General features: G+C 47.9%; 1 protein-coding gene across 3 annotated transcripts in view; it reads left to right on the forward strand.

Moving 5' to 3' along the window:
- Window positions 1-15498, forward strand: part of CASP9 (caspase 9) — a 32405-nt gene extending 16907 nt beyond the window's left edge. The window contains exons 1-10 of one of the 3 annotated variants that reach the window (XM_073316496.2): window positions 1140-1554; window positions 2628-2841; window positions 4443-4532; window positions 5725-5762; window positions 7642-7818; window positions 9081-9170; window positions 11211-11358; window positions 11866-12045; window positions 12670-12779; window positions 14876-15498. In XM_073316496.2, coding sequence (XP_073172597.1) covers window positions 1423-1554; window positions 2628-2841; window positions 4443-4532; window positions 5725-5762; window positions 7642-7818; window positions 9081-9170; window positions 11211-11358; window positions 11866-12045; window positions 12670-12779; window positions 14876-14968 — 1272 coding nt within the window. In that variant the 5' untranslated portion in view covers window positions 1140-1422 and the 3' untranslated portion in view covers window positions 14969-15498. Of the gene's footprint in view, window positions 1-1134; window positions 1555-2627; window positions 2842-4442; window positions 4533-5724; window positions 5763-7641; window positions 7819-9080; window positions 9171-11210; window positions 11359-11865; window positions 12046-12669; window positions 12780-14875 lie in introns of those variants that run through there. The other 2 variants (XM_073316498.2, XM_073316497.2) reach the window with 2 other exon arrangements.
- Window positions 15499-15615: the final 117 nt, after the last annotated feature.

The following is a 15615-nucleotide window of genomic DNA, read 5'->3' on the forward strand; positions in this document are numbered from 1 at the left end:
GCGTCACCATGTGACGTCATGTCATGGTGTCAGCCCATGTCACGGTGGTGCCACGTCTCCACGTGACGTCATGTCATTGCAGGGGGGCTGGAACCATTTTTATCGTGGGGGTGCTGAGAGCCATTGAAGTAAACTGGAAACCCTGTATATAATGGAAACCACTTCAAGCCAGCGGGTGCCAGAGCGAGCACCCCCCGTAAACCTAGTTCCAGCACCAATGTGCCCTGGTGTCAGCCCAGGTCACCATGGTGCTGCTGTGTCACGACATGACGTTGCGTCGTGCTGTCACCCACGTCACCGTGGTGCTGCGTCACCCTGTGGCTTCTTGGCCTCACAATATGGTTTTTTCTCTCCCTCTCCCCTGCTCCTCTCTTGGCGTGGTAACTGAATTAGCATGATTGACCCACTAGATGTATAAAATGCCAACCCTAGTCAAAATAGCCTAAGTTGCTTAGCTTCCACGCAAACATGTAGAGCTATTAGCAACCTCAAAAACCACACACACTGGGGTCCCAATTCTGCCTATTGTCCAGATTGTACCGGTGTAAAGCCACAGGTTTCAGCAGAGTAACTCCAAATTCACACCAAGGTGCGAGGACAGTTTCCATCTGTGCATGGAACTTGTTCTTCCATGCAGGAATGACTGCACTGGGACAGACTCATGGTCCATCCAGTCTGGTATCTTGACCCATGCCAGCTGCTTGCATAGAGGATGTGGGCACACAATATACTGCTGTTAGCTGTGCAGTGCTGCCTGACCGGGGAGAATGTAATTGTCTGTCAAGGGGGAGCATATAAAACCAGTATTGACAGAGATAGGGGAAAGGCTACAGGATGTCATAGAAAGGAGCAGCAGGGGCTTATAGAATCATAGACTATCCCGGTTGGAAGGGACCTCAGGGCGTCATCTAGTCCAACCCCCTGCTCAAAGCAGGACCAGTCCCCAATGTTTGCCCCAGATCCCTAAATGGCCCCCTCAAGGATTGAACTCACAACCCCGGGTTTAGCAGGCCAATGCTCAAACCACTGAGCTATCCCTGCCCCCCACCCCGGAGCTTCTGAACCCCTAGAAAGAAAGAAGGGCGATTCTTTCGGGGCCCTGTGGACGGTGCTGTACAGCGAGAAAGGGAAGGGGTCGTGAAGGACGCTGGTGTCAAAGCGGCAGGACGCGCACACGCCGCCGGGGCTCCGCAGGGGACGGTGTTACGCCGCCCTACACCTGCGGAGGACCAGGGCGGGCGCTACGGGCGACGGGAGCCAGAGGGGAGGCCCCTAAGGAGGAGCGGCCTCGGGGAAGGGCGGGTCCTAGAGTGGCTTCCGAAGGGGGCCGGGCCGGGCCGAGCCGAGAGGGGTTCCCGGAAGCGGGCGGAGCGTCTCGGCTGTCTCCTGCCCGCGGCTGGCTCCCCCGCACCCCGCCCCAGGATGGAGGAGGCTCAGCGGCTGCTGCTGCAGCGGAGCCGCCTGCGCCTGGTGCGGGAGCTGCAGGTGGCCCCGCTCTGGGACCTGCTGCTGCACAAGGGCGTCTTCACCCAGGACATGATCGAGGAGATCCAGGTGCCCCGCCCCCCCCCGCCCCGGGGCTGCATCTGGGGTGGGGGCTTCCGGCGGTACCGGCCCCCCAGCCCCCCACCGCTGCCGCCCTGCCCTCGCTGTACCCCGCCCCCCTCCCCATCCCTGCTCAGCCCCCCCTTGCCCAGGCTCCTTCCCCATGCCCCCCGGGGTATTTGCATTTTAGCGCCCCCCCGTGGCTAGAGACTGCAGTGCAGACGGCAGGGCAATGCCCCCGCCACAAGACCCAGCCCCCCTGGGGTTCGCACGACCCCCTTAGGCTTGCTGGGGAACTTCTCCACTATCTCCCGCAAGGAACCCGGCAGCCGCTAGATGCCATTGTCAGGCCGCTGAGCTGCCGCCGGGGACCGTCTGCCCGGCTGTAAACGGCTGAACTTTCACAGCCAGGGGCAAATCGACAGTTGTGGGGAGTTCCCTGCATTTCTGATCGAGCCGTTCAGGGTTATTGCAGGGGCCGAGGTCGCAGAGCGGCTGTGAATTTAAGTTTTATGACTGTGAGCTGGAAGGACCACCTTGGAATTAAAGTGGCATAACCCTAACTGTGGGGGTAAACAAGCCAAGAGAAGCTTTAAAGGCTGGGCGTTAGTTTGTACAAAACCAAACCAAAACCAACAAAGGTATAATACAGTAGAACTTGCACTATCATGTGGGAGGCAGTATTGTCTAGTGGTGGGAGTGGAGGACTGTGGATCAGGTGACTTGGGTTTTATACCTCACTCTACCAGTAACTTGCTGTTTGACCTAGGGCAGTTCCTCTGTGCCTCAGTTTCCCTACCTATGATAGTATCTGGGTCTTAAAAAATTCACTGGGCCTCTACTAGACAGAGGCATGAATTTGCCAGCCAGAGGCTGATGTGAAAGATGGGAAGGTCATCAATGAGTTGCCTGGCTACAGGCTAAAAAGACAACACCCTGATCAGTTTATGTTCTGTTCACATCTGGAAAATCCCCCGTCCTTTCTTGTACTCATCATCATGCTGTTTATGAATTGCTGGACTGTAGACATGCTGTGCCCACTGGATGCTAATGCTTTCTGTCTTGGTTTTGCTCCCCTATAGAGAGCAGGCACTCGAAGAGACCAAGCCAGGCAGTTGGTTACAGACCTTCAGACGCGAGGAAGACACGCTTTTCCTGCATTCGTCTCAAGCTTGCGAGAAACTGGACAGAATGACCTTGCCACTTTGCTGAGTGAAGGGGACAAATTCCCACAGTTGCGTCCGGTTGATCTAAAACCAGTTGAAATTGGCTTACGTGGTGGAAAGGGTGATACGTGTAAGTATCAGTGGTGGTGCTGTTTTCGTGATAGACGGCAAAATTGGATACAGCAGTTGTAAACCCTGTTGCTGAGGAGGTACAGGAGGCTGGCTAACAGCTTGTGAAATCTGATAGACCGGATGTCTCCAGAATCATTGATTGTATAGATTATTCCACACAGCCACTGGGAAAATATAATGCTATCCAATACCACTGAAAACTTTTAATTGGCAGCAATCTCCTAGTGCTGTGCTAATAACTTTAGAACGGCTGGGTTTTTTTGCAGGTAACCTCAGTGGTGTCTCAAATCTGACCTCTGAGGACACAAACATTTCTCTTTTCTATTGGCGAGAGAGTGTGATCCAGTGATTAGAGAAGGGACTGGACACTGGCAGATCTGAATTCCATTCCTAGCTCTGTGTCTTACTTGCTGTGGGATTTGGGTCAGATCACAATTCCTCCATCTGTAAAATGGGGGTAAAACCTCCTTACCTGTTAAAGGAATTCTGAGGTTTAATTATTGTAAAGCTAAAGTGTGCTAAGATTCTTGGATGGAAGGGACTGTACAGCATAGTATATTTTATTTGCATTTGATGTGTAACTTGTCTACCTGTCCTGTTTTTACCTTATATAGTCATATTTCTTTCTTTATTATTCCAAGGACTTGTCTACCCTTTAAAATGCAACAGTGGCGTAGCTGTAGGGCTTCAGTGTAGACACCACTGTATTGACGGGAGGGGTTCTCCCTGGAGCGTAGGTAGTCCACCCCTCTGAGAGGCGATAGCTAGGTCGACGGAAGAATTCTTCCATCAGCCTAGCGCTGTCTACACAGGGACTTAGGTCGGCTTAACTATGCCGCTCGGGGGTGTGGATTTTACACGCCCCTGAGTGACGTAGTTATGCCAACCTACTTTTCTAGTGTAGACCAGACCTTACAGAGAGAGTTCTATACATATTACAAATTTTTTTACCAAAAATGTAAAGACAGGATCCCTGCCCTGACAAATGTCTGCTCTCACTCAGACAAGTCTGATACACATGTTGCAAAGACATTTGGTGCTGAGAAGATCAGCACAGTAAGGCCTTGAGAAAGGCAAAGGGTTTGAAGCAGGAGAGAGAGGAGTCTTGGGAGGTCATCCTGAGAATAAGTGGTAGCAGGAAAGAAGAGGCAAAACTGAAACTGGGAGCGGGAGGAGGGATGCAAAGATCACATAGGACAGAGGACATGAAGGAGTGAGAATTTAGGGTGGGATTTAGGTAGGCGTGGAGTAGAGAGAATTCTTTTTATGAAGGCTTGGCCTTTTCAGGATGCTTTAATTATTTGGGTGGGGTGGGGAAAGAGGGAGAGGTTGCTATTTCTAAGAGCACGACCCAGGAAGAAAGGGGCAGGTACCCTCCGTGTGATGGTGAGAACAGGTTTTGCTGTGTGCTCGCAATTCCCCTCCACTATTGAGTCTGGTTCTAGCAGCAGGGCAAGAGGCTCCGTTACCTGCAATCATCAGTGCTCCATCCGGATCCTCCGGAGAGAGGCCTGCTCTCTGCTTCATATGCTTTTCTCTCTTGCAAAAGTCTATCAGAAGGGCAGTAATGCATGGCCCAGATGTCTTATACCTTTACAGATGGGAAGGCTCATGAATATTTGCCTACCCCAATCCAAGCCGTGACTGAGAGATGCCAAGTGTCAACATGTCCCAGCGCAGCAGCTCCGGGTAAGCAGTCTCCGCTAGCCAATTCTTGGTCTAAATCCTTCATTCCATCTCCTCTCTCCCCATACCTCATGTAGGTCCCTTCGGCCCATCTTCCTCTGGGAGCCTCAGCGTGGCCCACATATTGTGCCAATCCGCCTTCTGGATGGAGCATCCTCTGGAGCAGTGGTTCTCCACCTGCGGCCCAATCAGTACAGAGCTGCAGCCCATGTGACATCCTCAGGGCCATACAGGGAGTATTGGATGCGGCCCACCTAGGGTTCTTGCTTCCCACAATGGTAAAGAGGTTGAGAACCACTGCTCTGGAGTATATCAGTGCCACTCCATAACTCCGCTGGAGGCATTCCCTCTACCCTGCTCTTCCCTCTCCCTGTGCCCTTTTGCCACAGGCTGGCTGATCATGCTGTCTACACATTGCATCCATTCCCTGCTAGTCCAGGCATCTCTCCTGAGTAATGATGATTTTCTCTCTGAGTGCAGTGACTAGCAGCCACCTGCAGCCATTTCCCTCTGTGAAGCGGGTATCTCTGTGTACCATTACTTGTATCAAATCCATAGTATTTGTACACATTTCTGGCTAGTGTCTGAGAGCCATTAAAAGCACCCAGAGAAGAAAATATCAAGACTAAAACCAAGGCTCTGTCATAAAGGATCCATCCATCGAAGGTGGGAGGGATGCAGCCCCAAGTGTACTGTGCCATGTAATTGTTGATTTAAGATGGAATGTAATCAATCTGAACAACTAGACGCTGTCAAAAGGAAAGCTACTTTGAGTTGTAACACTGATTGTTCCAGAGACTTTTATAGGCTAGGTTAGGTTAGGTTGCCTGCTGCTTAGGAGAGGAGAGAAGGTATTTGGGATGGAAAGGCTATGAGATGATTTCCCATCTAATTCTGTTGTGACAAATGAAGCTCAAATTCACAACTTTCTGGCCAATACTCTTTGACAGGCAATGTCCAAATCCATGATAAATGAACCCCCAGAACTTCACTCCCAACATCTGCAGTCCAATTATGCATGTAAAGGAACAATGTTTCTTTCCGGTGTGTCACCGGGGGCGAGGAGGAGTTCAGGTGTCAAAGCACTGGAAATATTTGCATTAATATGAATCCCATTAAGCAGGAACCCAACCTCTAACGAATGTGAGGTAGGTGGCGGAGCTGTATGTCATTTCTCTCTCATCACGTGTTGTAGGTTCTGCTGCAGAGAAATCCAGGAGGAACTCAGATATGGTTAGTTTCCTGCTTCTACGTATAGTGTTTTTACTCGTTTCTTACTTGAACGACCTTCCTTTTTCTCCCCTGTCCCACCCACTTTGCATCCCATTTTCAAAAGTCAAAGGGATTTAGGCTCTTAAGACTCCAAATTACAAAGGTATTTAGGTGCCTAAAGGTGAAGCAGGTGTATAGTGTAACTTTCAAAAGCGTCTATTCAGGTGGGGTGCCTAAGTTCCATTGAAAGTCTATGGGAGTTAGGTGTCTGTCTCACTATGGTATTGTTGTAAATCTCGCTGGGCACCTGCTGTTATTTTCAAGTCCCTAAATACCTTTGTAAGGTTTTGTCTATGCTAGAAAGGATTTGCTGGCATACTGGGCAAAATAATTTTTTTTGCCAGTATAATTTATACCAGTTCCCCGAACGAAATAAGCAGCAAAAGGACATTTTTGCTGGAATAACTGCGTCTGCTCTAGGGGTTGTGCTAGCCCTAAAGCAGTCAGTTATGGGTGTGATTGTCCCTCCTCCCCTCAACCAACAGAGATATGCTGGCAAAACTTTTAAGTGCCTAGCAGGTCTAAATCTGGCCCTTAGTGCCAAAGTTAATGGGATTTGGGTGCTTTTGAAAATTTTTGCCTGCAGCTGGTAATTTACATTGTGCTTCTTTACAGTTTATTTGAATCAAACTGTTCTGTGTTATTTAAAAGATCATTTAAATAATTACTAGCAAATGTGACTTTGATGTCCAGGTGTCAGTCAGATGCAGCATCCGAGTGAGTCCTGCTGCTTGGACTGGGTCAGTTCAGTTCAGATTAGAACAATTGTCACACCACACTCACTCTTCTAATTACATTAAATACAACATAAATCTGACCAATAACATATAGTCAAATATTTTTCCCTAAGTAATTATCATCAAGACAACTAATAATTACCTAGCGCAACACTTAAAGTGTGCTGCATTTGTAGAGTGGGTATTTTGTTTTTGTAATTATAGTGTGAAATATACTAATAAAAAAACCCCCACTAACTAAAATGCACTGCACACATTTGTGCAGCATGACCGTTACAAGTTAAACTAGTGTCGTGAATACAGACCTGCATGTTTAGGAAAGTGGAGGCCAAATTCATCCCTGATGTAAGTCAATGGACGGGAGTTTGACCCTGTATCCATTTCAGTCAAGACCCTGATTCTGCTGATCCCATTGACTTCAGTGGGACTCTGCATGAATGAAGTAAAGCTGGATGTGTGACATTATCCCAGCTGCTTGTGTTCACTCGTATAGGGAGCAATTTTCCCTCTAATTTTTTACATCCATATGCGGAATGAATTTTGTTATGTGCACCAATATGGAGGTGATGTGTGGTATGGGTGGGGCCGAGGGATGAGGGGTTAGGGCAGAGGGTTGGGATGGGGATGGGTGAGGGCTCTGGCTGGGGGTTGCTGGCTCTGGGATGGGGCTGGGGATGAGGTGTTTGGGGTGCGGGTTTCCCCAGGGCTGCAGCGGGGAGAGAGGACCCTCTCTCGCTGCAGCAGCCCAGGACGGGGGCAGAGGCGCCTATCCCCAGCCGCAGGAGCTCCGGGTCCGGGGCCAAGGGAGAGGCACCTCTCCTGGCCGCGGCAGCTCTGGGGCCAGGGGAGAGATGCCTTTCCCCACCTGCACGGATGTGGCCGCACAGCCTAGAGGGAACTTAAATAGGGAGCATGGATTCCATTATCCATCCTACATCCTGGGCAAACAATAAATTGAGTTTTCAGAAGCAATAAAATGTGGTTCATGAAAGCTGCATTGTCAGTTCTGAGCTGCATCCCACTGGATTAGCCGACAGACACACTGAATAAAATGAGGTTGAATTTAGTTTGTCTGACTGCTCCCCTGTGGGTATGTATGCCAGGTTTATGTTCTGAAAGCTAACCCGTGTGGTTACTGCCTCATCATCAACAACGTCCGTTTCACCGAAGAGTCTGACCTGTCTTCTCGAGAGGGCTCCAACGTAGACTGTGAGAAACTGGAGAAGCGCTTCAAATCACTGCACTTTGACGTCCTGGTTCAACGAGATCTCAAAGCTCAGGTAAAGGTGGAAGCATTTGGCAAGAGCCGAGGGGCTAAGAGGCTATGCTGCAGGTGAAGGTGTGGTGGTAGCGGGGGTGGGCATACCTGTGCTAGCTTCAGTCTCACTAGGACAGGTAACAGTCGTCGTTCAGACATGGCCGCACAGGCTAACTGCCTGAGGACAAGCCCATCCGAGAGCCTACATACGTTCAGGGGTGGCTAGCCCTCACTGAAGTCCATGGTGCCACATCTACACTGCTACTGTTACCCGTGCTAGCTAGATTAAAGCTGGTATGAGTCTACCTACCCGTGCAACAATCCCACCTTCGCTTGCAGTGTAGATGTACCCTAAAAGTGTTGCTAGAGGGTGACAACATGTGCTTCGATGGTAAAAGCACATAACCCTCCAACCCCAAACTTGAGTGTTTGAAGAGACGGCGAAAGCACTGTTTTCAAATCATCTTGTCTTTTGCAGTTATAGTAACAGATGAAAAAGGAGCCCCATGTTCTGGGCTCTCTGGGCTGAGTTTTTATTCCTGAACATGATTTATAAGTAATTGTCTGTGGATGTATTTATTTGATAGTTCTGACCGGGATTCTCCCTGACTGGCGTACCCAGGGGCTTGATTTTCTGTTTGTTCTTGAATGATACAATAGTTGATATTAAGCAGGGCATTCAATTTCCTGGCATACAAACGAGTCTGATTATTTTTAAATCTGAGGCGGAGCATTGGTGTGCGTGCGTGCGCACATCAAATGCACTGCCTTCCATTTGTGCTGCGTTTGGAAGAAACACAGAAATGGGGGTGTCCTTTAAAACAGCAAAGTAAATCTCTTCATTTAAATGGCAAATGTTAAGTAGCAGTAGATTGCAATCACCCTGAGCTTGTTCCATCTGAGAAGTGGTTCAGTGTCCCAGACGAAGAAAATAGGGTGACTCTCCGTGTGGACACTTGTCAGAGTAATAAAATTGTCATCCTACTTGGCACTGAGTTTAACAGCCTTGCTGGCAAAAGAGAGGGCAAGGACTGACTGGGCCGTGGAGCAAGCAATGGGTCTGTTCTCCTCCACAACAGCAGTGTCCGCAGATCAGCATTGAGCAGCACGGGGAAGCTGGTCTGTGCTCTTGGGTGAGCCAGTCTCCAGGGAGCACACTCTGACCCCTTTCAGCAGCATGACATTGACATGGGATTGCTAAGGGGCAGGATTGAAGGTAGCAGTTGCTAAACTGGCAACGGAAAAATGGGATCATTGAATGCTGACCTTTGCAAATGTGTATAGGAAATTTCCAGGGAGTTGCAGCACCTGGCGAGGCGGGACCACAGCGCTCTGGACTGCTGCCTGGTAGTGATCCTTTCCCATGGCTGTCAGGTAGGAGGATCGGCACTCTCGTGCATATCTCCCCATGATTGGGGGAGAAGCATGCTCCTGAAAAGTGTGTGTGGATTGCCACCATGCCCTGGGCATCAGCGTGGTGACTGGTTTCTGCTCCCTCCTGTCCTGATCTTATCCTGCCGACATAGGCCATTAGGGCCTCTCCTTTCCAGGTCTCGTACTATGTAGGGGGGGTTGCCCGGGGAAAGGATCTTCTAACTGCAGTGCTGAACTAATCATGGTGGGGGTTGCCCCATTACCATGCGCGATGGGGCCTCCCTTGATGGTAGGCTCGGTGATTTGCTTTATAGCTATAAAATGTGGTGAGGTGTTTTCTCAGGTGGGTGACAGATGCTATATCAAACACAAACTCTTTCCTACTTTAATCTGACCTTGCTGCTAATTCCCCTTCCTGGGCATCCTGTGCCCCTTTTAAAAAGAAAAGGAGTACTAGTGGCACCTTAGAGACTAACCAATTTATTTGAGCATAAGCTTTCGTGAGCTACAGCTCACTTCATCGGGTGCATTCAGTGGAAAATACAGTGAGGAGATTTATATACACACAGAACGTGAAACTGGGTGTTATACACACTGTAAGGAGAGTGATCACGTAAAATGAGCTATTACCAGCAGGAGAGCGCGGGGTGGGGTCTAACCTTCCTGGGACATGGGGTGTGTTCCGAGTTTATGGTGGATGAAGCAGTGAGGGGAGCCTGCTGCTAGACAATGTTTTGTGTGGAATAATTCTACATCCGCCAGGGGAGCGTCCATGGATCAATGCGGGGGGCGGCGGGTGTATAATCTGGTTTGAGTCTACCTACCTGTGTTACAATCACACCTTCGCTTGCAGTGTAGATGTACCCTAAAAGTGTTGGAATGAATGAATGTAGTAGGAATGAATCCCTGGATTACAACAGCGCCTAGCTAGAGGAAATGTGGTGAAATTACAGAAAGAGGAAAATTTAGGGTGGCTGTTAAGCAAATATTCAGATTAGCCTATGGGGCAGTGGGTAAATTAAAGCTGACAAATCCCAGGTTTTGGGGGAGAAGTGGGGGCCATTGGAAGATCAGGGGCATGGGTTTCTGGAATTTAGACTATTTAAAGTAACACATGGGTTTTCTCTCTCCTTAACTCATATCCCAAATCCTCCTAAATATCGGAGCATCAGATTCATCCCAGCATCCATATGCAAGGAAAGACTTTTAAAATGGGGGTTGTTTATACTAGAGCAGTGGTTCCCAAACTGGGGTTTGTGAATCCCTAGGGGTTCGCGAAATGTTACAGGGGGTTCTCAGGAAAAAATTCCCTAATGGCGGACAGAGCTGTCCCTAGGGACCCCAGGCAGCACCGGGCCAGCAGCCTGGAGCCCCTGGACTTCCAAGAGCTAAGCAGATCAAAGCAAGCATATCTATCATACTGAGGAGATTTAAACTTTAAGACTCCTTATAAGAAATGGAAAGGGAGGTGGATATTTTTTGCTGTTTTTAAAATTAAATAGGCAGCTAATATTGTTTTAAAAATTATTATGAAGAACAAGTTTAAACTTCGTTGTAACGTGCGTTGTTTGCCTGGACTGCTCAAGACCTGAATGCTTGTGTAGGAGGAACTCTCTGAGTTGGCTTCTTAAATATCTTCGTGCTGTTTCACATCTGACACTCCTTGATGAAACATAGGAGCCTTGTCTGATAACAGGCTTATTCAAAGTGATACAAGCTACAAAAGTGAGATCTGGGAAGAGTGTTGCTGTTTTCATATTGTAATAAAAATATTGTAATGATAAATAATAATTAATAATAAATAGTGTGTAATAAGCATGTCATAAAATGTCATATATTTCCAAGATCACTGCTTTTATAATTTACACTCAGGTAGAGGAGAAAATCCCTGGAAATATTCATTTTTTGGAGGGGGTTCGCGAGACTTGCCATTTTAGTGAAAGGGGGTTCACAGGTAGTTAAAGTTTGGGAACCACTGGGCTAGAGAAAAGGTTGGCCTCTTGCCTTTGTGTTAACAGCCAGCGGATTTTGCTCTTTCAGACCAGCCATATTCAATTTCCTGGGGGCATTTACGGCACGGATGGAAAGCTCATTCCAGTCGAAAAGATTGTGAACTTCTTCAATGGGTCCCATTGCCCAAGCTTGAGAGGAAAACCCAAACTCTTCTTTATTCAAGCCTGTGGCGGAGGTGAATATTGGCTTGAGTTCTGTGAGTGCTTTGCCTTCGGGGCTCCTTCAGGAGGAGAAGCAGTCGTACGGCCGCTTGCTTGTGCATAGGCACTTGGGGTGTAATAATTCTCTGTCATCTCTTTCTTTTGCTGCTCTTATTCCCTTTTCTCAGGCTGTCTTCTCTTGCTCTCTGCCCCATATTCTTATTGCTGAGGCAATGCACTGATTGGCCACAGAGAGTGAGGTTTCTAAAGACTGAGCCGTTAGAAGCACTTCAGAGCCGGAGGTGCGTTCCACTGCAATGGAGCTCTGAGCAGAAGACTCCTGTATGGAGTCTGCCACAGCTGATTGTTTCGGTTCTCTGCCTTTGGCTCAGAGCATCTCGCTGGCGTGAATGGACTCTGTGCTTGAGTGAATTGCAGGTGGCTCCTTTGTTAAAGGACCGTGTTTGCTAAGGGGTGGGAGGGAACCACTGCGTATTAGTTACGTATGTGACGGAGAAGGGTTTTCTGGTTGCCTCTTGCAGAGCAGAAAGACCGAGGATTTGAGGTGGATTCTGATTCACCTGTAAACCAACCTCGTGGAGGTTCCGTAGAGTCAGATGCAACTCCCTTTCAGATCCAGCCCGGTAACTTGGATGAGCCAGATGCAGTAGCCAGCTTACCCACTCCCAGTGACATCTTCGTGTCCTATTCAACTTTTCCAGGTGAGACAACATAAGTCAAGCACTGGCAGTGGATAGAGCACTGGCCTGGGATTCAGAGGACATGGGTTCTATACCTGGCTCTGCCACTGACCTGCTGGGTGACCTTGGACAAGTCACTTCCCTGCCCTCTGCCTCAGCTTCCCCAGCTGTAGAATGGGGTTAATGATACTGATCCCCTTTGTAAAACACTTTCAGCTCTATGGATGAGAAGTGCAAAACGAGAGAGAGGGCTTATTATATATTCTTACTTTTCCTCTTTCGAAGTCTTAAAGAACCTATTCTTTGGTGAGTAATAACACCCTGCATTTATCATCTGAGGATCTCAGCCCTTGGCAAACATTAATTGAGACCCTCACCTGCATGAGGCAAGCAATTATGATCCCCATTTTAGACGGAAGAAACGGAGGCACAGAAAGGTTTTGACTTGCCCCAGGTCTCCCAGTGAGTCTGTAGCACTGGCCTCGCTCCCTCACAAAGAGTCTGAATGTTCTACTGCTGGATTTGGAAGAAATTATCCATAGGGTGGAATTTCTACCCCTCCGGGCATGTCCCTATGGAGTTAGGAAGGAAAGAAAGGACTGCTTGTAGGGAATGAGTTCCTTACTTTCCCTGTGTTCTCCTAAGGTTTTGTCTCCTGGCGGGATACCCAGACTGGCTCGTGGTACGTCGAAACACTGGACAGTGTATTGGAACAATACGCTCCTACTGAAGACCTGCTCTGCATGCTAGTGAGGGTAAATGTTCCTGTTTCTGACTCTCTTGTGGAATGTAGGCATTTGGTTTTGCGTTTAGTCAGGCGTTAGACACTTAGGCCTCCATTTTCAATAGTGACTAGTGATTTTGGGGTGCTTCAGTTTTGGGGGGCCCAACAAGAGATGCCTTGAAAAAGCCTGATTTTCCAAAAGGGCTAAGCACCTGCCCTCTGAGAATCAGGCCTCAATCAGGTGTCGCACCCAAAATCACAAGTCACTTTTGAAAATATAGGCCTTAATCTTTGCCTCACGGCCTGCCCTCACCCTGCCTCAGAGCAAAGTACCATCTGTCCGTCCTGTCACAAAAAGGCAAACTGTCAGAGCCAGCAGCAGCAGGCACAATGGTAGTTTGTTGAGATAATCTCCTACTTGGACATAAAATAGCAAGACATGGTTGTGCTTGTAACGGTCAGAGTTCTCCGTATTGATCTTAGCTTTTTGCTTTTACTCTCTCTCTGCTGCTGTGGTGAGCTTTTGATTTTTCTCCTGGAACGACCTGTTGTATGGATAACCCCACCGGATGCTTGTGTTACTGTTATTTTTTTCAGAGTAACAGCCGTGTTAGTCTGTATTCGCAAAAAGAAAAGGAGTACTTGTGGCACCTTAGAGACTAACCAATTTATTTGAGCATGAGATGAAGTGAGCTGTAGCTCACGAAAGCTCATGCTCAAATAAATTGGTTAGTCTCTAAGGTGCCACAAGTACTCCTTTTTTTTGTTATTTTTTTATCCTGACTTGTAAGTGATGTAAGTGCATCTTAATTTATGTCCATGAAATGTAAATGTGTATGTTAATGAGCCGGTAAGTTTGAGTATATACTAATTTAGGATTCTCAGAAATAACTCTCCCATATTGTGAATGACGGGCACAGTGTTTCAGAAATAATTCAGTGAAAATCCGAACCTCTCAAACTAACTTTTAAGGGTACTCGTACCATGCTGCAGCCCTCATACACTGCAATGAAATAGCACAAAAGCCCATTTTGTCACTATCAAATGGGCCACTGTGTTTACTCAGCAATGCCCAACAATTAGGGTGACCAGATGTCCCAATTTTATAGGGACAGTCCCGATTTTTGGGGCTTTTTCTTATATAGTCACCTATTACCCCCCACCCCGTCCCATTTTTTCACACTTGCAATCTGGTCACCCTACCAACAATAATCATAATCATTCACTTACCAGAAATTGTGTACTGGACATACACCTACAACTCAGATAGTGGAGAGGTGGTTGTTTTGTCCATTCAAGACTAGGCAACTGACGTTCCAATTTTCAGAATTCCAGCTGGTCTTTTGCGTAACCCGTGTGTAAAGAAACATCCTACATTGTCTTCAAAACAGGAAAGAAAAATTGTTCTCTCAATCTCCTGGACCTAATTCTGCTCAGGTAGAAATCAGTGGCACAACTCCTGTTGATTTCAATTTGCTGAGGATCAGGCCCTCCAATTCTAAAGTGGTCAAACCAATTTCAGTTGGGAAAGTGAATGCTTTGAAATCGTTCAGTCCCAGTGCAGGATTCTTGGGGAGGTGATGGGGGGTCCTAGCAAATACGGAAGGGGAAGAGGGATAATAGACCTTTCTGTTTTGAAAGAAACTGCATGGAAGTGTCGCCACAAAAGAAATGACTAATCTCTTGTGAGCAAAGGAAAGGTTATTTCTGATTCATACAAAGAGCTGTCTGTGTGGACTGGGCAGCGGGGGGTGGGTATTGACTGCTCTCAGGCAGCCTTCAGAGATTAGCATCTGATGAGGAGCACAGGGGTGATGGAGTGGCTCTGAAGTGTCTTAGAGGCAAAGACCTACAGTACAGTACAGAGGTTTGACACAAGATCTGCTCTGGAACTCTTTATCTTGCCCTGCACTTCTCCAGAGTTGTCTTAATTCTGCCAGCAAACCCTCCCCACCCTCACCTTATAAATGTTAAACCTACCCACTGCCTTTCCTCCCCCTTTCCTAATATATACAGCTCTCCTCACTGCACCCATGGTTATCTGTGCGTTTCTAGTGCTGGGAAAAGCTACGTTCCAACACACTCAACCAGCAAACTAGCCAATTCCTTGGTTTTTCTCTTTCCCAGGTGGCTCATGCTGTGTCTGCTAAAGGAAAGTACAAGCAGATGCCGGGCACTTTTAACTTCCTCCGTAAGCAATTCTTCTTCATGAGCGACTAAAGTTGTGGCGGGGAGGTCTCCGCCATATGCCCGGGTTGTCTCCACGAGGCCGGAAGAGATTCTGCACCTGACCATTACTGCTCCGAACCAGTGCTCCTCTTTGCCTTCGTCTTTTCATGGATTCATTTTTCCTTGGAAGCTTAATGTGTTCATGCATTCGTTACTGTGAAATAGACGTCACACCTCCTGCCTGGTCAGACCAGGACTGGTTGCTTCCTAATCTCAAACATTTAAGACCGACAACAAGGACTAAAGGGAAGAGTCCAGCCCTTCATTAGGAGGTTGCAGCCTTGGACTCTGTATCTCTGCTATCCAGAGGGCCGTGCTGGTGGCCATTTTAGGCCCCACTCTAACTACGATTACGGTGCCCTCTGCCAGGAGGCTGGGTGAAGTGTCAGCATTTTGTAATTACCTTTGTATTTAAACTCTTTGAATCAAAAATGCCCCTGAATCAAAAGCCATTGTTTGGGGATGGGTAATCGTTTTACAACATCTGTTGCCCTTTTGTATTAAAGACCCCACTCTTTCTATACAGTTCGTCTTGCTCTTTTATTCTCTTGTCTCTTCTCCAGCTAGCCTGGCGTTCTCTGACTTCTCTCTTACGGCTAGGCATCTCCCAGCGTCCGGGGGAATAAAAGCATGATGAT

This window comes from Lepidochelys kempii, chromosome 18, assembly GCF_965140285.1.
Source record: "Lepidochelys kempii isolate rLepKem1 chromosome 18, rLepKem1.hap1, whole genome shotgun sequence".
Classification (NCBI taxonomy): domain Eukaryota; kingdom Metazoa; phylum Chordata; order Testudines; family Cheloniidae; genus Lepidochelys; species Lepidochelys kempii.